This window comes from Canis aureus, chromosome 5, assembly GCF_053574225.1.
Source record: "Canis aureus isolate CA01 chromosome 5, VMU_Caureus_v.1.0, whole genome shotgun sequence".
NCBI classification, from domain to species: Eukaryota; Metazoa; Chordata; class Mammalia; order Carnivora; family Canidae; genus Canis; species Canis aureus.
This window is the reverse complement of record NC_135615.1, coordinates 43,952,779-43,975,942: the sequence shown is the minus strand read 5'-3', so window position 1 is coordinate 43,975,942 and position 23,164 is coordinate 43,952,779. Positions and strand designations below refer to the sequence as shown.

The following is a 23,164-nucleotide window of genomic DNA, read 5'->3' as shown; positions in this document are numbered from 1 at the left end:
AACTGGAGGCAGCCTTGTGAGCCTTTGGACAGCTTCATATGTCAACATCCCCTAACAGTTTCTGGTGGTCTTTAGATTAGCTTGCTCTTGACTGCTTTTTAAATAGTCTTGAATCTTATAGCCAGGCTTTCTTTTGCTCCCCAATTAGGCAGTCAGGTCCTTCAGGGTAGGGCCAGTGTCCTTCAGTACCATCCCCAGTAGACCAGCTCCATCCCCAGCACACACTAGGTCCTCTAAGCCTAGTGAAGTCCTTTCTGCTCGTCCAAGAGGACTAAGGCCAAAGTGGATTCAGGAAGGCTGGTTCCACCTGTCATGCCAGCCATACCTCAAGTTCTGTTTATGTGAACCCTGTACAAATCTCAGCCCTGGACTGACTCCTCCCCATCTCCATCGCCCTTCCTTGTCTTCTGCAACCAGCCTGCTCAATGATTTCCTTAACAAAAACAGATGCATTTACCTTGAAATCATCTCCACGCCATGTGGCTATACTGCTTTCAGCAGGGTTGGGGACATCAGGCCAGCATAAGTGCTTCAATTTGCTAATAAGAAATGAGATTTTAAAATATGAAGCGAATTCAAGAAGTATGTTACTTACACTGCCTGGCTATGCTAGAAGAGGGAAGCTTTGCTCCGGGGAATTGTATGGCTCCCTGTTAAACAATGGCAGGCTTCTGACCTCCTGACAGAAACTGAGAACACATAGTCTGGGGAGTGAAACTGCAAGTCATCAATGGGATGTGATGGAAAGACACCTTTTCTACCTTCCCCTGCCCCTGCATCTCTACCACTGGTCCTGATGCTGGAAATCACACCATCACGGAACCATGTCTTTGAGATGTGTTCTCCAGGAAGAGTACCACTCGAAGCCTGATACAATACCCACACTTTAGTGCAGTGATTCTCAAAGTGTGGCTTCAACCAGCAGCAGCATCACCTGGGAGTTTGTCAGCCAAACAAGAGTTTGGTTGGTCACTTGGTTTCTACCTATAGTTGGGAAATAAGGTTGACATTCCTTTAACTATAACCAAGCACAGCTGTGTGGCAGAGTAGGCCCAGAACTATGCAGTTCTGGAGAGAGAGGTCTACTGGGGAGGGAGCCCTTGACCAGCAGGATAGCATGAGGCTCTCTGGGGAGAGAAAGCACAAGACTCTGAAGATGAGCTTCCTTTTCCACAGTGGCCAGGGCAGGCAGGACAAATGTCCTTGCAGCCAGGCCTCCAACACTGCACCACGAGCAAGGAGCAAGTCTATGCTGGGCATAGTACTGGCCAGTGCTCTAATTCCATGGGTATGTTCCCTCTCTACCCAGAAAAGCAGCTAGTGGCCTAAGGCCTCTTGCTGCTGCCAGACACTGGGAGAAAGGACCTTCTCCCTAACTTTAGTTTCAGATGCCAGATACAGAAGATAAAGCCTATGGGGCAGCTGGTAATCCCCTGGCGTAAGCCTGCTACATGGGGCTGCGAGAAGTGAAAGTCATCTTGTTTGGTCAGAATTCTGATAAGCAGGCTATGGCAATATAATAAACTCAGTATATATGTACCAGATTAATAAATGAATCAATACCCTCTTAATAACAGAGTACCCTCTCCACTTATGACATCTCCCACCCCTTTCGATCCCTGATTTTGAGGGTATGTGCTGTTGCCTATAAACTCACTTGGGTTTTTTGAGACCATATGCCACTGTCAACATGATGAGAATGAGAAAGCCACCTCCAACCAAAGAAGTTATGAAGAAAATCTCAAGGACACCTTTGGGAATAGGAGAACAAAAGTCAGTAAAAGGATGGCCTCCTCACTTTCTTGACAAAAATTAATCTTTTTTCTTCCAGTAGTTTCAGCAACACATTGCTTAGGAGTTTTCAGTTCAATTAAAATTTATTTATAAAAAGAAACATGGTATTTGTGGCTCCTCATCCAGTTCTCTTCTGCCTGAATAATACCAAGTTTATTCTCCAACTTGTTCATTTAGTACATATTTACTGAGCACTTACCATTTATCAACCACTATTCTGGGTAATAAAACAAACAGCAATAAGCAAGAAATACAAGATCCCTACTCTACATTCTGGTACAAGGAGTCAGACAATAAAAAAAGGTTATTTCAAATATAACAGGATGATCAAATGTAATGTGGAAGGACAGTTAGTAACTTTCCATATTGGCAAAGGAAGATTTCTCTGAGAGGTGAAATTTGAGCTAGTGTTAATAATAAAAAGAAACCACTCATGCAAAAATATGGAGAAAGGATTCCTGACAGAAGGAAAAGCAGATGCAAAAGCCTTGAAGCAGGAAGAAGTCAGAGAGCACAGATGGAAGCAGAAAGCAGTAGGAGGTGAGTTCAATAAACCAAAGCTCATGAAGGATCCTGAAGGCTATGGGTAGGTATTTGCATTTTATTTAAAACCCAACAGAAGCTACTGGTGGGTTTCAAGCAGAAGGCTAGAGTTTTAAACTCTGACTGCCGTGTGGAGAATAGACTGCAGAGGAATAAAGATAGGAGCAGAGAGATCTGCAATCTGCAGACAAGTGTAAGAAATATTGAGGCTCCAAGGTAGGCTCTTGCCTAAATTTGACCCATGGAGAAAATTCTAGCAGATAATGTAATCTGTGCCTAGTGCTATGAAAATACAGTATGATTTTAAAAGATTCTAAAGAATAATATCAAAAAGAACTCCGAAAAGGCAGTATTAGTCCTTAAAGACAGAACATGTTTTCTGTGTAAATACACATACTATATTTATAGTTTCCAGAACCTTAAAGATATTTTTCTTTTGAAAATATGTTGAGTAAGAGGCTTTCCAGAGTACTTGAACCACGGGTACCTGGATGGCTCAGTGGGATGGGTGTCTTGATTTCCGGTCAGGTCATGATCTCAGGGTCATGAAGCTAAGCCCCACGTCGGGCTCCATGCTGAGCATGGAGCCTGCTTAAGATTCTCTTTCTCCCTCTCTCTCTGTCTCTCTCTGCTCTTCCCCACCCTCCACCTACACTTTCTCTTTAAAAAAGAGAGAGAGAAAGAACTTAAACCAGATTATTTTCAGTTTTTACTGCAAAAATTGGCAATGTCTCTTCACTTTTAATATAAATAGTTCTTAAAACAGTTCTAGTATATGCTTAACACCAAACCTCTGCCCCTCAAAGACTTGAAAAAATTAACATATTTCTGTTTCTCTCATTCCCCTTCTTTCTCTCTTCATCTCTCTTCTCATTCTTCTTTTCTTCTTGATTATTTCCCATAACCATCCTATAACACTATATTTCATATTTTGTTATTTACTAAATTTTTATTTCTATTTTTTCATGTAAAAGCTGGTAAATAGAACATAGTATGTACTTTTTTTGCTCAAAAATCTTCACAAGTGATGGAGGTTAAGTTCCTTCCTGTGGGACAACAGTGCTTGTTCAACCAAGGCTTTCCCTCCAAGGCCCCACTGTGCAGTAACCTCTGACACACAGAAACTGGTGACTATGACCTTGGGGACAGCTGTGAAGCAGGGGCTGGTTTGGACTGAGAGTGAAGTTGGAATTAATTTGATCCCCTCTCCTCAAGAGGACATGGTAGTATCCATGAAGAAGGAGCAAAAGGACCTGTCTTTTCAAAATCACTTCTCAGTGTGCCTGCTCTCTCCTCACCCATATGCCTTCCAGAAAGGTCAATGAGCCAGAGGGCAGATGGTTCTTCTCACTTATATACTTCCTCTATGTTAGGCTTCCCCCTGCCTTTGGCAAATATCATCTTTAACTGGCCTAATGGAAATGCCAGGAAGACCTAGCCAAGGTGTAAAGGAAATACTCACTAATGGATAATGTCTTGAAGTTTATCTTGGTGCCATTAGTTCCCCCAGCATTGGTGCTGGCCATGACTTGGAGACTATAAGAGGTTCTTCGTGTCAGGGACTCCAGTCTGTACTGCAGGATGTTGGAATTGACTGTCTTGGCTAAAGGAAAAATATAGAAGTCAAATACAATAGCCAAGCCCAAGTAAAAACTGTGCTTTAGAACAGTAAAATAAGAGTAATGGAACCTGTACTCCCAAGCCAGTCCATCACATATCCCAATCTCTCTATCCATGTTCTGCTTAAAATTACTCTATAAACATATACCAAAGACCTAAACATAAAAACTACCACTATAAAACTCTTAAAAGTCAACATAGGGTAAATGGTGGCCTTGAATTTGGCAGTGGTTTCTATATGATGCCAAATACATAAGTAACAAAAGAAAATAGATTAATCTGGACTTCACCAAAATTAAAAGGTTTTGTGCATCAAAAGACATTATCAAGAGGGATGCCCGGGTGGCTCAGCAGTTGAGCGTTTGCCTTTGACTCAGGGCATGATCCTGGGCCTGGGGATCAAGTCCCACATCAGGCTCCCTGCGAGGAGCCTGACTCTCCCTCTGTGTCTCTGCCTCTGTGCCTGTGTGTCTCTCATGAATAAGTATATAAAATCTTTAAAAAAAAAAAAGACATTCAAGAGACATATCAAGAGAGTGAAACGACAAACCACAGAATGAGAAAAAATATTTACAAATCATGTATATTATATGGAACTTCTATCCAGAATATATATTTAAAAAATTCTTATGACTCAACAACTGAAAAGACAATCCAAATTGTAAAAAGGGCAAAGAAATTGAAAAGATTTTTTCAAAGAAGATATACAAATAGCCAATAAGCACATGCAAAGATGCTCAACATCATTAGTTATTAAGGAAATACAAAACAAACCATCCACACTGATAAACCATTTCATACCCACTAGAATAGCCATAATAACTTTTTTAACAGATAATAAGTGTTGGTAAGAATGTTGAGGAATTATAACTCTCATCCATTGCTGGTAGGCATGTAACATGGGGCAGCCACTATGGAAAATAGTTGGGTAGCTTCTCAAAAAGTTAAACTAGAATTATCATATGACCAGCAATTCTACTCATAGGCATATGCCCCAAAGAATTAAAAGCAGAGATTCAAACAGTATTTGCACACTGATATTCATAGCAGTACTAATTACAGTAGCCAAAAAGTGCAAACAACCCAAATGCCCATCAACTGATGAATGAAAATGTAGAATAATAGAATATTCTTCAGCAATAAAAAGGAATGAGATACTAATACAATCTACATGATGGATAAACTCTGAAAACATGATGCCAGATGCAAAAAGCCTTAGATTGTATGATTCCATTTATTGGAGATAGCCAGAATTAGGTAAAACCAAAAAGACAAATAGCAATTGTGTGGTTTCCAGGGACTGTGGGAAGAAGACAATGAGAAGTGATTGATGAATAGGTATGGGGTTTCTATTCGGGGTGGAAACAGATAGAGATGATGGTCACAAAACATTCCTGATACACTTAATGCCACTAAATTATACACTTTCAAATGTTTCAAGTGGTAAATTTTGTTATATGTATTTTACCATAACAACAGCAACAACAACAAAATGTTAGCCTAAATAGGAATCCAAGCCTTGTCCAGAATTTAGGATGTGAGTAGTTATTGTGGATCAAGACAAAAGTATGACTTAGCAGTGGGCAGCAGGAGTCAGGATAATGGGTCCTGCACTGAGGTAAGTGCCACCACTCTACTCTTTAATCCAGGATAACCCCACTCTGCATTAATGATTGGGAAGCTCCCAGGAGGCCAACTTGTTTACAGCCTAACAAGGACAAACTGTATCAACTCCTGTGGTTCCTACAGGATGCTTAAATACTATCACTTCACTCTCATTTGACTCCAAAAGAACTCAAGAGGTAGGTGCTCTTGGTCTCATTATCAGAGAGAGTCAAAGAAGCGAAGTGACTGATGCAGACTGTAGAGCACCAGCCCTTATGGCAGGTGTATCCATAGCATCTACTTGGGATTTGGAGGTTTTCCGACTTGTCTACAAGCACACTTACAAAATTCCTTTCCATCTTCAGCTTGGTAAAATATGGTGTAGTTTTTGATAAAACCATTTCTCTTACTCTTGGGAATCTCTTTCCATGTGATTGTGACAGTCTTCACACCAATGCTGTCTGCCTGGGTCACAGGACCTGCTGATGGAACTTTACAGGACAGGGAGAAAACCAATAAACACTGAATCACAGCTGAGTAGATCCTTTCTCCACAAAGGTTGTGGCTAGTACTCAAAGCAAAACCGGTGCCAGAGGTGGAAGATAGGGGCAGAGTAGGGACACGATGTATCACCTTGTTTGGGAACACAGTTTTCTGGCAGTATCCATCTTGAACAGAATAAAAGCACTATTAAAGGCCTACAAAAAAGTACTTTCTTGCAGAGCCCTCACTGTCAGTTGGCATTCAGCTTTCATTCATATCACTAATCACTATTATCAAATATAGCTGAAGGACATGTCCCCATGGGTTACATCTGAGTGACAGGATTTATTTTCTCACATTGAATCTGGAAAAAGTTAACTACTAAAAGATAAAAATAAAGCGTGAGCAGTTCATCAGTACAAACCTTGATTACTGCCGCACAATTAAAAAAATTTTTTAGCATCTCCGACTTATGATTTAAATCTGTAAAGTCCCTAACTTGGTCTTAAATAAACGTTATTTCTGCTTATAGGGCTATTTGCACAAAGTTCCTTTGTGAGGCTGGGCAAACTATCTCACCTCTCTGAGCCTTGATATTCCATTTGTAAAATGAGGGACTTGGACTTGATGGTCTTTAACTTCTACCCCAGCTTTGAAATTCAGTGAACCTACAGCCTGCCCACACTGTGTCAAGAATATGTAGTTTACAAGCTGAAGGTGCAGCACAGCTAAGCACTGAGGCAACTGTGAATGGGCTACAGACATTCATAGCCTCATCTGGATGTTTGACAGGCCCCAGTGTTTACTCGCTCCACATGGCTTTTCCATACATACTGCCTTCTTGGACGTAAGCCTGGGTGGAATATGGCTGACCCACTCGGTCTCGCAACACTGGATACACAGAGATGTTATAGCACCATAAGGGTTTTAATTCATCTGTGAGAGAGAGAGAGAGAGAGAGAACAAGTCTTAAGCTCAGAGCCTGGCAAAGGAGAAGAACCACTAGACCCAGTTACAGCTATGACTTAGGGAAGATACTCTATTTCTCTACAGGTACCACATTTGGAAAATAAAGAGATTAGGTTGGATGGTCTCCAATGCCTATTCCAGTTCTAAGCTTTTAAAATTAATTCTTAGAATTAAGTCTGTGCCACTCTGATGAGATGACAGAGCCATCAAGGAAGGGAAACGTAAGAGATCCAGTCCCTCTTCCATCGTGGATTTTGTTACACGATTTGGAAGCACAGCAGAATAAAATGTAATCCTTCTGTTAACAACATGTCACCCTGAGAACTCAGATACCATGAATTCCAGCTCCTCTGTCTGCCTGAATCTCTGCAAGAGTGTAACTCTTTATATAGATGCTATCAAGTATTAAGAAATGGTTGGGCTGACAGGATTGGGAGGGTGAAGCCTCACTCATCTGTCTTTCAAGGAGAGGAGCAGGGACTTTTTTGAAAAAGAAGGCTATTTCCTGGAGAAGGGACATAGATCTTAAACAGGAAACCACAACTAAAAGGGTAGCCTGGACAGAACAGGTGGGATACAAACTCTAGTGTTATCTATATGATCAAGAATCCAGGAAGGACTCTCTGATGGTGGTTTCCACCTGGAAATGGGACAAATACCTGGTCTGATACCCATGGCTTCCCAACCCAGCCTAAGGGAAATGCCAAGAAGTATGTCACTTCACTAAGCTTGCACTCATTGTGCCAAACACTATTAACCACATCTACACCTTTGAAGTCAAAGTTAAAGACTTTAAAACTAATGGAAATGAAACCGAATCCTATACACAGGGAGACTATGGGATCCACAATGGCTACCTTTCTGGATTGTCCAGTTCCTGGCCTGAGACACAGATTCCCAGGAAAAACTGGAGGGCTCTGAGTCCACATCTGGGAACCACTCAACCATCCATGTGTCCACCTCTGGAGCAGAGCTTTGCCATTCCACCACCAGCTGGTCCTGAGTGAGGCAGGCCTGCATGGCCTCAATGCACTGAAATGCTAAGGGAAGGAAAAAAGAAAAGAGAAAGCTGCTCAACTCATTCTCCAAATGCAATAACCACACTGGCATCCATTCACTGCCCAAATCAAAGAAGGTCAAAGTTCAAGATCTCCAGTGCAGTCTCCCTTATGGTGCTGTTTCCATCCTTTGTATTGTATCACTTCTCCTTGCGCCTCACCTTTGATGATTAATTACCTTCTTAATCTTTCCTTATATCCCCACAATTTACCTGTTTCCAAGAAAGGATCTCACTAGACTCACAAGACTTCCCTTCCACATATGTCAGTGCAAGTAAAAGGAAGCAAGTCTGAAACAAGGAGTGAATCTTCACAAAATTTCAGGTATCAGTAATTCTACGTCTGGGAACTGGGAGATGGTGTCCCTACAGTCATACCTGGGAGGTGGCTTCAAATTTTGACTGTCTAGGCTGGCCCCACACAACCTGGCTATGGATTCCTATCCCCAACGTGGTAAGAATTGTATCTGTACCAAAAAGATGCATACACACTCTCCAAAGCACCTAGGTATGGACTGATATGCAAATGACAACATTTTCTACAAGCATAACAAAAAAAAAAAAAAACCCTCATGTCTGGAAACGGGCAACAAGGACTCCTTTACTAGAAATTTGAACATGGGGGTTTAAATACAATACCTAGGATTTAATTAGAATCAGAGAACTATCTTTTTAAGATTTTTTTATTTGTTTGAGAGAGAGAGAGAGAGAGAGAGCAGAATGAGCAAGAGAGAGCAAAGCAGGGGGAGAGGCAGAGAGAGAGGGAGAAGCAGACTCCTCACTGAGCAGGGAGCCTGATGCAGGGCTCAATTCCAGGATTCCGGGATCATGACCTGAGCTGAAGGCAGATGCCTAACCAATTGAGCCACCCAGGTGCTGCCCAGAGAGCTATCTTACTAAAAATGTTCTAAATAAGCAAAATTGAGGAGAACTACTGGAGGGCAGTGTGGTATGGAAGCATGGCACAAAGGGGTGGGGCCCAGAAGATCACAGGATGCCACTCTCCCCTTTTCTCTGCTCCTTGCCACATGCCTAAGGCTTCAAACTTGGAATTAACAGAAAGTATACTTCAATGAACATTAAAGATAGTCCTGGATAAAGACAGTAGACAGTGTCTTTCAAAAACAAAAACAAAAACAAATCAGAGAGCTTCTGAAGCTAGAAGCCTACGCCAAGTATAGGAATTTGGGAGGGGTCTAGGAGTGCTGAATCCTGCTATTGCTAGGCAACATGCCTCAATAGCTGTGTGCGTATTTTGAAGCTTCTATTCTTGAAGGCTACACTTTATGAATCTTTTCCCAAACTGGGCCTTTATGAGACACTCCAACTGCTAGTCCCAAGAACAAGGCCAGGTAATTTGTCAGCCTGAAAGGGTCAGGAAATGCACCTGAGGCATAAAGGAAATGTGAGGTGGAGGAGGGGCGGGGGCCAGGGTATCAACCCCACGTGATCCCTAGAGCTTCTATCACCCCTACATCTGCTCATAACCTCTAAGTATCCTTAGTTACCATTCCAGTCAGACTAAAAGCCTTCTGGAACCCTCCCTAGCCTCCTGTAGCAGGTGTTGTTCATGCTCCCTGATCTTCTCAATTCCTTCTGACTGTTTTTGTGTGTTCTCTTTGGTTGGAAGAACTGTGTGATGTAACTCCACACTCCAGAGTCCCCTTGCAGGTCATGCTGGAACCACCCTCCCTAAGATTTTTATTACAGATTGTACCCATTATGGGTTGAACTGTGTCCCTCACAAAAAAAAAAAGATATCCTCAGTACTGCAGAATTTAAGCTTATCAGGAAATCAGGTTGTTGCAGATGTCAGTAGTTAACCCAATAGGACTGGTGTCCTCCAAAGTGGAATGTGAACACAGAGACCGAGAGACATAGGAAGATGGCCCTGTGAAGATCAAAGCAGAGACTGAAGTTATACTGTCGAAGCCTAAGCCTATGGCTGTCAAAAGCTGGAAGAAGGAAGGAAGGATCCTCCCTTGGGCCACGGCCCTACCAGTACCTTAGACTTCTAGCCTCCAAACAATGAGACAATAAATTTCTGTTGAGAAACCACTCAGTCTATGGTACATTGTTACAGCAGCCCTGGGAAAATCACATAGCACATTTGGCTTGGCCAACTCCCCTTCCCCGGCCTTGTTTCCTTTACATCCTCTTCTGGACTCCCTGGAGGCACTTTCGTAATAATTTCTTGCACACAAATCCTGACCTGAACACAGGAGTGAGTGTTGGTTCCTAAGCCCACACTCCTTTACTTTACCAACACTGGCTGTCTGAAGATCAGGAGTCAGGTTGAAAGAGCCAAACATGCTGCAGGAATGAAGGGACTAGCCCAGTCTCTAGGCCATGGGAGGTGTGGAAAAGGCTCAATTAAGCCATAAGTCAACTGTGTCAAGGGTGCTGAAAGAGAAGTTTCCAAATCATCACTCCACTTTATGTAAAGTAACTCCTGAATCCTTCTATTATTCAACAAGAGTATTTTGGGATGCCTGGGTGGCTCAGCAGTTGGGCACTTGCCTTTGGCTCAGGTCATGATCCTGGGGTCCTGGGATGGAGTTCCACATCATGCTCCCTGCAGGGAGCCTGCTTCTCCCTCTGCCTATGTTTCTGCCTCTCTCTCTGTCTCTCATGAATAAATAAATAAAATCTTTAAAAAGAGAACATTCTAAACAATTTCTCCAAATACAACATACCCCCAGGTGCAGTAGAAAAATCCATATTCTTCCTGAAAGAGGGAGGAGCTTTGACTGCTAACACCTTGAAGTTCTTGTGGTTTACATGAAGGCAGTCACTGTGGACCATCAAGGACAGCCCTGGGTGCTTCAGTGCCTCACCTTAGCTGTCTGAGCCTACCCTCAGCTCTGCCCCAAGAATCCTGACCACCTCTCATCCCCCACCACACAGTGGCTGTGCTCTTCTGGGCCCTGCCTCAGATCACTTTAAAACTTAAAGGAAGTTCAGGCTGGAAGGAATCTGAAGGTCTATCTATTCCAAACCCTTATTTTAAAGATGGTAAAAATGGAGGCCTTCAGAGGTATATGTTCAGTGTCAAATAGCATCAAGTCCAAGATTCTGAATAAAGTATATTGTACAAGCTTGGAACCTGCAGACCTGGGTTTGAATTCTACCTGAGTGGTCATGGACAGATTCCTAAGCTTTCCTGAATCTCAGCTTCATCATCTATGAAATGGTTCTAATAGCATCTACCTCATGGACCATTTCACAGCTAACATTAAATAAACCTATGTCATCTTAGCACAATGTGTGACATATACTAATAGACAGTATATGATAATTACACTTACTTAGTGATTGTTCTTAGTGAACACTTAGTGTTCTTAGTGATTGTTATAATAATAATTATTATTATAACTATTCTCTAGTTGACTCTACCTACCTTATTAACCAAAGTTCTGTAAAGCATTACTTTCTTATATGTCTAAAACAGTAGTCTTCAAACAGTCTCTGTATGAAGCCAAATAGTAAATATTTTAGGTTTTATAGGACACATGGTCTTTGTCACAACTATTCAACTCTGCCACTGTTGCACAAAGGGAGACATAAAAAAATGTAAACAAACAGGTGTGGCTGTGTTTCAATAAAACTTTATTTACTAAAACAGATGTCAGGCTAGGTTTCATCCATAAACTGTAACTTGCCCACTTCTGGTCTGGGACCATTATAACTGAGGATCACACTGATGCTTCTGCCACAAAGCAAGTACCTTCTGAATTGGGAAAAATTAAAAACTCTATGGGAATTTAGCCTAATTTTAGTTAAAATCAGATTTTGTAGTATTTTTTAAGTTGATAATCCCTCTCTAATAAAAATTTAATCAATCAGACATCTTATTAAGAATGACAATAGTGGGGTGCCTGAGTGACTCAGTCCATTGAGCATTCAAATCTTGGTTTTGGCTTAGGCCATAATCTTGCAGTTATGAGAATGAGCCCTGCACTGGGCTGTGCTCAACAGAGTCAGTTTCACATTCTCTCTCCCTCTTCCTCGGCCTCCCCCTCGCTCTCGCTCTCTCTTTCAAATAAACAAACAAACAAAATCCTTTTTTAAAAAGGAATGAAAATAGTAATAATTAGAATTAGGCAAATTATTTTAAATACACACTCTCATTTCAACCTCACAACAGCTCTGTGAAGGAGGTGTTACTATATAATAGTTCCATTTCACAAGTAGCTGAGGTTTAGAGACGTTAGATAACTTGCCCAAGTTTAATGGTATCTAGATTTCTGTAGCTCAAAACACAGATTTTGTATATAACTGACCCTTGAACAACATGGGGGTTAGGAGCACCAACCCCATGTACAATTGAAAACCTGTGTATAACTTTTGACACCCCCAAAACTTAACTACTAATAGCCTACTATTGACTGGAAGCCTTACTAATAATAATGGATTAACACATATTTTGTATGTTACATGTATTACATACTATATTTTTACAATAAAGTATGCTAGAGAAAATAAAATGTTATTTAGAAAGTTGTAAGAGAAAACACATTTACAGTATTGTACTGTAAATAACTGACATTTAAGTGGACTCACTCAGTTCAAACCCATGTTGTTCAAGGGTCAACTGTATATAGGAGTTCTAAAATGAGGCAAAAGGGAAGAAATGGGTTAAGTCTGAGGTGAAGAGAAAGAAGGGAGTATAGACAAACAAGTCTAGGGCTGATAATACAAAGGACTGAATCAGTCTAGGTCTATGTAAAGAGAGGTCTAGGTCTATATAAAGAGAGGTAAGAAACTGGAGAGTACATTATCTAACTATGATGTGTTTCAACAAATAGTTACTGAGTACCTTTTCAATGCCAACTGCTCTATGCCTGTTCTAGGTGTTGCAGATGGGGGAAGTGATATGAGAAAGAGAAAGAGGAGGAAAAGAAAAACAGACAAAAATCTCTGTGCTCAGGAAGTTACATCCAACTGACAGAGAGATAGATAATAAACAAAATAAATGAGAAAATCTATAGAATAAGAAACAGTAAGATCTATAGACAAAAAGAAAGAAGAAATCCCTTGCCTGCAATTCCTTGAATAAGAATCAAAGAAGGTATCTTATTCCAATATGCAATATAAAATATGTGTTTGCCTGGGAGCAGTAAAATGTTTAAAACTGCTTAACCAAAAGTATAATGAGCATTTTTTTTCAATTAAATTGAATGGTTTTATTTTTATTTGTTTTTTTGTATTTTTTTTATTGGAGTTCAATTTGCCAACATATAGCATAACACCCAGTGCAATAATGAGCATTTAATTGACAAGTACAAACATCAGAAATTTTCCCAACTGAGTAGTCACATGGAAAAGGGAAAAAAAAGAACACAGAAGAGTGAGCAGACAAAGGCTGGGATATGGTCAATACTGTGAGAAGGAGAGCTCAAAAGAGAAGTTTCTGCCACTGAGGACAAACATGATTTATCTGACAGTTTTATATGGCTCACTCAGACCAAAACAAATATGAACTGCTTGTAAAACTTCTAGGTGTATGACTTTGTCTCATATGACTTTATGAAGTCTCAGATTTTAACACAGGCTTTGTTCTAAAGGAATTGTATCTCATGAGTTCATTAATTACCACAAGATTTTGGTTTCCTCACCATAACCTAAAAGGTTTCCACTTCATTTGCATTTTGACTTGAGGGAAATAGCCATCCTTGAGTGGACTTCCTGGCCAACTAGTTGGGACAGGGCATCTAAGTAAGAAGTTTACACTGTACTTACTCTTTTCATTAAGAGCTGGAATCCTCAGGGTAGCCACCGGAGATTCTCCAAGAGAATTATAAGAAACCACATACACCCAGTAGGTCTTGCCTCCCAGATACAGTTCATGTGTCTGGTTAGTGGTGTTCACTGTCTCTGTGAGATTAGTGTTGTTTTCTGGAAAGTACCATATGTTGTAGCCAAGTGCCTTCTCCAGGACTGGGGCTCCAGTTGCTTTCTGAACCCAAAGGAAACAAAACATGTTGCCAGAAACAAGAAAAGACAAGCATTGAGACAGTGATAAATGGTGAGGATGAGGGGTGTGGGGTAATGTTAATTATTAGGTGCTAAACTACAATTAGGTTATCACCCTTCTGGGATGAACAGTACAATCTGTGCTGTGATATTAACCCTTCAAGGGCCAAAAGAGATTTGATAAATAGTCTAATTCCATGAGGCAGTTTTAACTAGGAGAATGTCCAAGCCAATGTAAGCAAGTCACCCTCATAACCTTTTGATGCTTATCTTTTTTTTTCCTTCTCCCACATGCATAGGACAGTATAAGCTAAAAATGTGAGTCATTCACTCTAAGAATCCCAATTCTGTTCTGGCCTTGGGTCATCTCCTGTCTAGAAGCTTCCAAGGGTTGAAAAGTACTTGTGCTACTGCATAAAAAGCAGCATGCCTCCTTCTTTGAGAAAGGAATTAGCTTCTCTGGACCAGGCATACCAGAAATCCCAGCTAAGAGTCCTAAAATATTCAGGGTTGCCCTGTCAATCTAAATCTGTGGTGAGAAGCCTAAGGTGACCCCAGGGACTCCAAGCCAAACTCTTCTTTTCAGCCTTGAACCTGAACCTACTAACCTTATGTTTTGCTTAGGGATCAGCACACTGAGTATTTCCCAGGAACTGTAAGGCTTTCCAGTTGTTCACTTTATGTTACTGATAACACACACAGATGGAATAGAATGAATGTAAGGTCAAACAGGACTTTAGAAGTCACTTTGTCCCTTTGCCTTTCCAGTTCAGGAATTGACTGAAACTTCCTAATGACTGGGAGGTTTTTACCTCTTAGGACAATGCATTCTCTTTTGTAAACAACAGCTTTATTAAGATATAATTCAGATGCCATAAAATTCACTATTTTAAAGTATACAATTAGGGATTTTTTTTTTTTTTTTTTTTTAGTATATTCTCAGACCTGCGCAATCATAACCACCATTCAGTTTTGGTCCAATCTTTTTAACTAACTTTAATTCTTAGAAAAATCTCTTACTGAGGCAAAAAGAAAGACCTCCCCAGGTGAGGGGGAGAAAGAGGAAGGTATTCAAGTCCATTTCACCAGCCTCACATGTTAGCCTACTTGACCCAACACTCTGTGGCTGACCACAGATGGAATATGTGCCACTGTTTGCTCTCTTTCTCCCAAAATATGTTGACTGAGTGATTTGTTTCCACACTTAATCACTGAGAAAGAAAACACAACATCTGGGATTCTCACAATCTTGATTTTCAAAGGTTTCCCAGTGTCCCTGTTTGTGTGCTCCCTGGCCTGCTGCCTCTGCAACCAGAGGGCGTCCCATAGCCCTAGGGTTTGACGCGAGTGGGGAAAGTAGAGGACATAATTGGAAATAGAATATCATTTTATAAAGCAGGTGATTTCTCCATTTCCAGAAGGATTTTAAACTTGCCTGGACTTTAGCAAGTGTGAAATAATATGATGAGTATCCCCTGAGAACTCTGGACACTACTAAAGAATTCTGACATCTTGCTGCTCTCCTTCCTCTCTTCTCCTCTCCCAAACTCTCCCGTTTTTAATCTGCTGGCTCCTGGCTGGGTTGTTTTTTTCTCATATTTGTCCCTTTCCTTTCCTGTTTATTGTTTCTTCCCCTCCTTTTCTGTCCTTTATCCTACCTCTTTTTCTTTTCTCTGCATGATGCCCCCACCTTCTCCTTTGCTCCTCCATCCCAGGCCTCCAACCTAGAAAGGACCATTTGGCCCCTGTTCTGTCCTTGTACCCCACTATACCAGTGCTCAAAGGGACATATATACAATATATGTTTTCAATGACATGAGGACGTGAGCTGACCACAAGTCAGTGTTCTTCTCCCATGTCGGGGTGGGTACTATACAATTTTACACTGCCTTCTAATGTAGCCAGCAGGTTGCAGGGGTGGGGGGGGGGGGTGTTCCCAGAAGGTCAAGGTGCTGCCTGCATTTGAACTTTGTACCTGTCCTAAATGTTAATTTTTAAGACCAAAGAAGAGAGGAGACAGGGTCTATAATGCACATTTAGGCCATCTATAAGATGACCTATGTGGCTTTGGGAAATGGAAAAACCATAGTAAGATTTGGGGCATTATAAAGCCTTGAGGGAAGGAAATTCAGGAGGTAAATTTCAAGAATTAGTTCTTAGAGGTGTAAAGGCCAAGAGTTTGTTTTTTTAAATATTTTATTTATTTATTCATGAGAGACAGAGAGAGAGAGAGAGGCAGAGACGTAGAGGGAGAACCAGGCTCTGTGCAGGGAGCCCGACATGGGACTCAATCCCAGGACTCCAGGATCACACCCTGAGCTGAAGGCAGACGCTTAACCACTGAGCCACCCAGGCATCCCAAGGCCAAGGGTTTTTAAACAGAAAAATATATATATAAGCAAGTCACCTTCCACATCAACTGCACTGGCCTTCTTCCATCAACCATGGCTGGCTTCAGGACTCTCCACAGATCCAGGCCATATGGAGCTGTAAGGAAACAAGAGTGGGGTGTCAACATAAGACAGAAGGGAGCTGAAACAAAATATGGGGAAATTAGCTGGGCTGCCTGTTAGAAATGCAGTTGGGAAGGATTTGCTGAAATGCAGTAGGAGAAAAGTGATTGGTGGAGGGATGGCAGCATTGCAACAACCAATGATGTCTTCATTTTGTGGCCAAAAGATTGACATCAACCAAAAGTAAAAAATAAAATTGCTCTCAGATCTGATGACTTAATGTAAGGTAAAAGAAAAATACAATAGGTACTACTGTAATATAACTTATCACTGAAATCCGGATTGAAATGTAACATCTCATGTCCTCTAAGATAAAACATCTACATATGCTAAAGCTAAGAATGACAGAAATAACTGATGAGATAGACACATAGATAGAGATATATTATATTATATATGCTATTTCAGGGTGGGGGAAAGAGAGAGTAGGAGAGGGAGGAAGGGAGAAAGAGAGACCAAGATTGATTCCAAATAAGGATAAAACTGTATACTTAAAATGTTATAAAATATAAGAAAGAATTAAAGAAGAAAGGAGCCAAGAAATAATCTTTACTAGGTCATTCCCTGAGCTTTAAATTCAATGCCGATCTTCGTGGCAGAAAAAGCCAAAAAGATCATATTGAATTGCACGTTTCTCATAGGCTGATAAAAAGCAACCATATGAAGGAGCAAGTATTTTCTGGCTAGGGGAATGAATTAATAAATGGAATTTATAATGGGGATCTTCTCAAAAAATGGGTAACATAAAGTTCAATGTCTGCTATCAGAGTTGAGCAAAAGCACAAAAAATGGCATATGTATTTTTCATATTTATGTTCCATAAAATGCAAGGGCATGATGTTAAACCTGATTTGTACATTTCTCCAGTGAATAACATAATCCAAGACAATACAGTTCAAGTTGTATTAGCTTCTGATGATTTAACCACACAGAGATAATTTCAAAATCCTGAGTTTCTGGTTTAAGAATGACCTATGCACTTTAGCAATGAGAAGAAAGCAGAGAATTCTAAAGAACTGTCCAGAAAGCTAGTGCACTGCCTGTAACTTAGAGAAGGAATCAAATGCCTCTAATTGAAGATGCAGCTGATGAATTCTGAATTTTTCTTGAGGAAACCACATGGCTGAAGATAAGGTAAGTAGGTCTGCAGAGAATGGGGTCAACCACTCAGGCCAAGATCTGAGCTATTTTAGTACTGCCAGACTGTTTTCAAGTATCTGAAATCACACTTTGGGAGATGGGGTGTCTTAAGGTGAAATTGCTGAACTTCAACTGAAAACAACTTCATAACGTAGAAAAATGAGCCAAAGGGCAATTAAGTCAGTAGCCTGTTTTATCATTAATGGAGAGCCACATTTCTACAACTACTCATGCAGAAGCTAAAGTGCGGGTAAAACAGCTTAACTGGTAGGACCCAATCTTAATGAGATCTACTGTAACTCTATGTTAAGTTGCATATCAAGAAATTAGAACTGTTTAGACTTTTAACATAACTTCATTTGTGCTCCACTAAGATGTTGTCTTACTGTCTTATGTGCTCTGTCAGAAGTTTTCTGATTTCCCAAAGAAATCGATATTCTTCAATATCAGTATCTTCAAATTGATTCTTCAATAAAGAAATCAGAAGACAGCCTGTAGCTACCATTCTCAGACAGAGAACAAGAGGCTGGTTTCCACCCGTCTACAAACCAATAAGATGTGAACACAGGGTTCCTCCCAGCAGATAGCTTTAGCACAAAGCTCCAAAGTCACAAGATCTTCAAAGGTAACCCACAGAATCGGAAGGACTCTCACTCCATCTCTCACTTGCAGAGTCTCTCCGTTCCAGTTATGTTCAGTCAGACTCAGGGATAATAGCACTGAGGGTAAAAAAGAAAAAAATCTAAAGGCAAAGTGTGTATTACAATCCAGCTCCAAATAGTCATCTGATGGACAAAGGCAAAATAAATTGATTATTAGATAATCAATCATTCCAGGTACTTGGTTAGAAATATGAGTGAAATTCTCCTTATATTTATCCCACAGGCAGCCATTTAGTTATAGTAGATGATGACGGTAAAGAAATTTAATCAGATATTTTCTCCTTTCACTTGAAGCCACTATTTCCTGTAGATAAAGTCCAAAGAGGAACAGTCTTCTCGCTACTGACTTCCCACAGATGCAGCTTTTACTGAAACCACTGCCTGAGTAGCACGGAAACCTTCTACAATTAACAGCAATTTTCCATTAGCCATGCGCTAGTAATGGCTTTGCAGTATAACCAAAGTTAGAAAAGTACTAATTCTGTATTGTAAAAGAGCAAAATTAAATTTTTCCAAGTCCATAAAAATTACAGCTACATATTCAAAGGCATCAATTCTTTGAACCCATTAGCAACAATTTGATACTATTTTGCTTCCATTACAATCTTCCATTACAATCCAGACTGACAACCACCACCAGTCAGACACCTCAGGCACATCCTGGTGCCCTTGCTGAAAACCAGTAACAGGAATAGTTAACTTTTAGCATTTTATAGTATATAGTTGCTCTACTAAGCACTTTACCTGATTTATCTCATTTAACCTTGACACTCTTACAATTAGGTACAGTACTATCATCATTACTATTTCTGAAACACAGAGAAGCCTCTTTCAGTGTTATAAGCTTTTAGGTAATAAAGCCAGGATCAGAATATAATTACATCTGTGTCATATAGTAGATACTTATATGCTTAAATGTGGGCAAATAACCCTAACAATCAATCTATGGAAATCCAAATGAAAATAAATAATTTTCACATTTAAGTTAGAAGAGAAAATTTCAGTTAGAAATGGTTTGAGAGGGATCTCTGGGTGGCGCAGCGGTTTGGCGCCTGCCTTTGGCCCAGGGCGCGATCCTGGAGACCCGGGATCGAATCCCACGTCGGGTTCCCGGTGCATGGAGCCTGCTTCTCCTTCTGCCTATGTCTCTGCCTCTCTCTCTCTCTCTCTCTGTGTGACTATCATAAATAATTAAAAAAAAAAAAAAAAAAGAAATGGTTTGAGGTGATGCGTATTCAACAACTGGCATTTCATTGTGAAATAGAGAAACAAATTGTTTATGAATTGGAAAAGGGGAAATCAGGATTTGCTAAGGGCCAGGGGGTGCATCTTCATCGATTTTCACTGGGATCCTGAAAAAATGAAGAGAAACAAAAACAAAAGTTCTATAGTGATGACTTTGATAAACAAGTGGTTTGCTTTATCAGACAGGCATCTAGTGTTCTGCTAACAAATCCTAGCCTAGTTAGCCAAAATAATACATCAGCTGAAATGGTAAATCTTGTTTCTGGCAATAAAACAAGTGGATGGAACTGAAGCTGACATGAGAGAGTGGCTGGGCTGTCATGTGCTAACTGAAGACCCGGAGCCATAGTGGCCTCAGAAGGTCACTGGAGAGAAGACTGCCAGCTACAGTGCAGAGAAGGGAAGTGCAAAACCTGAAGTGGAACTTAACCTCCTAGACTGCCTGCTGAAAGGTGTAGCAAAGGCAGAGGACACTTTGCTCAATGACACTGCGTGCGTTGCCTTCTAATCTTTTAAAAGGGAGGGCTCAGTTAAAATACAACGACTACTCCAATAGATTATAACCAATGGGCTCTTTTTTGCTGGGTAACTTATGTGCTGTTTTGTATTTATAAACTATTGTATCTGTACTCGTTTGACACTTTGAGGTGATGTCTGTAGAATGCAAATAAGTTCTCAAAAATTGTATGTAATTTTAATCAAAAGTTACATAAGAACTTATGTAACTTATGTAACTTATGTAACTCTTACATAAGAACCAACCAACCAATCTGACTAGTTTTGTTTTAATCATTTCTGTATTTCTATTGATGTAAAATTTAAATAGCCTTATCATTTGTAGTACTGTTAGAAGTACATAAAGACATAATGATTTGGGATTCTCTACGACTTTTTCTTGTACTGCTGGAGCCTGGCATAGAAAACTAGATGCCTGAATGACATTGATGAATGGAGTCTTGGGGTGAAAAGGGTCTTCTCAGCCTGGGGTGCTTGAGTGGCTCAGTTGGGCAAGTATCTGCCTTCCCCTTAGGTCATGATCTTAGGGTCCTGGGATCAAGTCCCATATCAGGTTCTCTGCTCAATGGGGAGTCTGCTTCTCCCTCTTCTTCTGCCTCTGCACTCACTCTTTCTATATATATATATATTTCCCTCAAATAAGTGAATTTAAAAAGAAAAGAAAACAGGAAGTCATCTAGCCTAGTTTCCCATGTGCTTCATGAACCACTGTTGTGCAACCACATCCATCAAAGGGTAGTTTAGATTGAACTAGCATGGACATCTCCAGTGGGGGCTACAAAACTCAGAAGACACTGGATTATTTCCAGACATCTGACCATCTGGGCAAATGTGCTGAACATCTGTTAATACCAACTTGGTCTCATAGGAAACTCACCCAAGATCCAGAGGAATAAATTGTCATATGGACCAAGGAGCACAGAAATTGACTGCAAATGTTATCTGAGATCTCTATGATACTTGGCTGTAAGACTGAATAAGACTTACAAGAATATGACTGAAATTAGGCTGAATGTGTGAGTGGGGGAAATTTAAGGTCTAGAACCTGTGTGTCTTACAAACAAATGACAGTAAAGCCTCAGAAAGTTAGAAGGATTAGCATTTTGCATTTCTTCTCCTTATTTCAAAAGATGTGTGGACATACCAAGTATTCAACTACCCATTCATTCATTCATTCATGGTATCAGGCTGAAAAATGTACCCCAAAGATCTAAATCCTAATCCTTGCCATTTGTAAAGGTTACCTTATATGGCCAAAGGGATTTTGCCCAGATGTGATTACATTAGGATCTTGAATTGGAGAGATTATCCTGGATTATCTGGGTGGGCCCTAAATGTTTTCACAAAGGTCATTATAAGAGTGGAACAAAGAAATCTGACACAGAAGAGGAGAAAAAAAGAGTAATGTAATGATGGTTGCAGATACCAGAGTGATGTGTTTAGTAAATGCGGGAAGGGGCCCACGAACCAAGGAATACAGGCAACCACGGGAGCTGGAAATGGCAAGAAAATATATTCTACCCTCATAGTCTCCAAAAGGTAACAACCCTGCCAACAACTTGACTATAGTCCAGTGAAACTAATTTTGGACTCCTGACTTCCAGAACTGTAAGAGAAAAAACTTTGTTGTTTTAAGTCATTAAATTTGTGATAATTTGTCACAGTGGCCATAAGAAACTGATACATTCAGCAAACATTTATTGACTACTGAGGGACAGGCATTGGGAAGACTCTTGATTTACAAAAAATGGTAACACAGGCTGAGTGATCCTGAGCAATCTGCTAATACTTAAGAAACCCAGATCCTTCACCTCCAAATAAATGGGGGTGGTTCCACATATTTTATGGGGCTCCTAGGAGATTTAATAAAACAGAAAGCCTGGCATGTATTGAATGTTTATTGCGAGCTAAGTACATTCTTTCATTTAATTTTTAAAATAACACTAAACAGTAGGGACTACTTTTAACTCAATTTTATAAATTATATTCCATTATGGAAAAGGGGAATAAATAATGAGAAAACTGAGGCTTAGAGATTAGGTGTCTACCCAAAGTCACTCCACAGCCAGGCTGGGATTTCGCCAAGCCCACAGAGTTAAAGTACTGCTCTAAATGACCATTCCTGAGTCACAATGAGCGCTCATTCATTGTACGGTCCTTTTTCTTTCCATCACTATCATTAAGAATCTGAATTTTTTTTTCTTATTAATTATACCTTTATTTATCTCTTAGTAGCAGTTCCATGGCTTATGCTTACAATATATAGCTTTATCATAGGATACCTTTGAATAATATTACACCGCTTCACATATAGTATAAGAAGTTTTAAGAATATTAAAGATGTGATCTTCTGCCTTTGAGGAGGGCTGGCTTACTGTGTGGGCTCAGGTGGGCACAGTGAGTGCCCTGAGGAGAGGGAATGTACAGACTGTGAGAGCGCATGATTCTCAAGTACAGAGCTTGACAAAACCCACTCAGGCTTGGCCCAGGCCACCCAAAAGCGCTAGGCAGAGAAGGAATTGCAGGGGACCAGCTTGCCTTCTTCCTCAGTTGTTCCCACTTTCTCTTGGCTCCAGCCACTCCAGAACATAGACTCCGCCGGGGCACATCGCAGAGTCATGACGTACTCTGTAAAAGCCTGTAGCTCTGTGAGGTTGTAGGTCTCATCTCTATCAATATCTTCTTTGGTGAAGTTGACTTCCATCTAAAAGACAGAGATGACCCTGAGTTCCTGAGTTGGATGGGAGACCACCTGTTATCTTTCTATTTTTCTTCTCCACTCCCCAACCCTATCTTACCTTTTCAGAACTAGAAGCATTGTACCTTAAGTTTAAAAAAGTATAATTTTCATAAATAAACCTCCATGCATGCCTAGGAATTATTTGCACCTAAACAGATGTGAGTCATCCAGCACCCTCCCGGTTTCCTGTCTCCAAGTTTGGAGAGCAGAGATTGCTGCCCCTGGGCTGGGTGTGAATGAGCAGTCTTGTTTTGGAAAATACAAGGTGGAGTCCTGGGACACAGGGCAACCTGGGCCTCAG

General features: G+C 40.5%; 1 protein-coding gene across 6 annotated transcripts in view; it reads right to left on the bottom strand.

Moving 5' to 3' along the window:
• IL31RA (interleukin 31 receptor A) overlaps window positions 1-23,164 on the bottom strand; it is an 85,283-nt gene that overhangs the window by 7,464 nt on the left and 54,655 nt on the right. For all 6 annotated transcript variants that reach the window (XM_077897833.1, XM_077897830.1, XM_077897831.1 and 3 more), the window contains 9 exons: window positions 22,662-22,827; window positions 16,455-16,534; window positions 13,814-14,030; window positions 7,872-8,054; window positions 6,880-6,981; window positions 5,907-6,053; window positions 3,800-3,940; window positions 1,658-1,751; window positions 458-539 (listed from right to left, as the gene is read on the bottom strand). In XM_077897833.1, coding sequence (XP_077753959.1) covers window positions 458-539; window positions 1,658-1,751; window positions 3,800-3,940; window positions 5,907-6,053; window positions 6,880-6,981; window positions 7,872-8,054; window positions 13,814-14,030; window positions 16,455-16,534; window positions 22,662-22,827 — 1,212 coding nt within the window. The remainder of the gene's footprint in view (window positions 1-457; window positions 540-1,657; window positions 1,752-3,799; window positions 3,941-5,906; window positions 6,054-6,879; window positions 6,982-7,871; window positions 8,055-13,813; window positions 14,031-16,454; window positions 16,535-22,661; window positions 22,828-23,164) is intronic.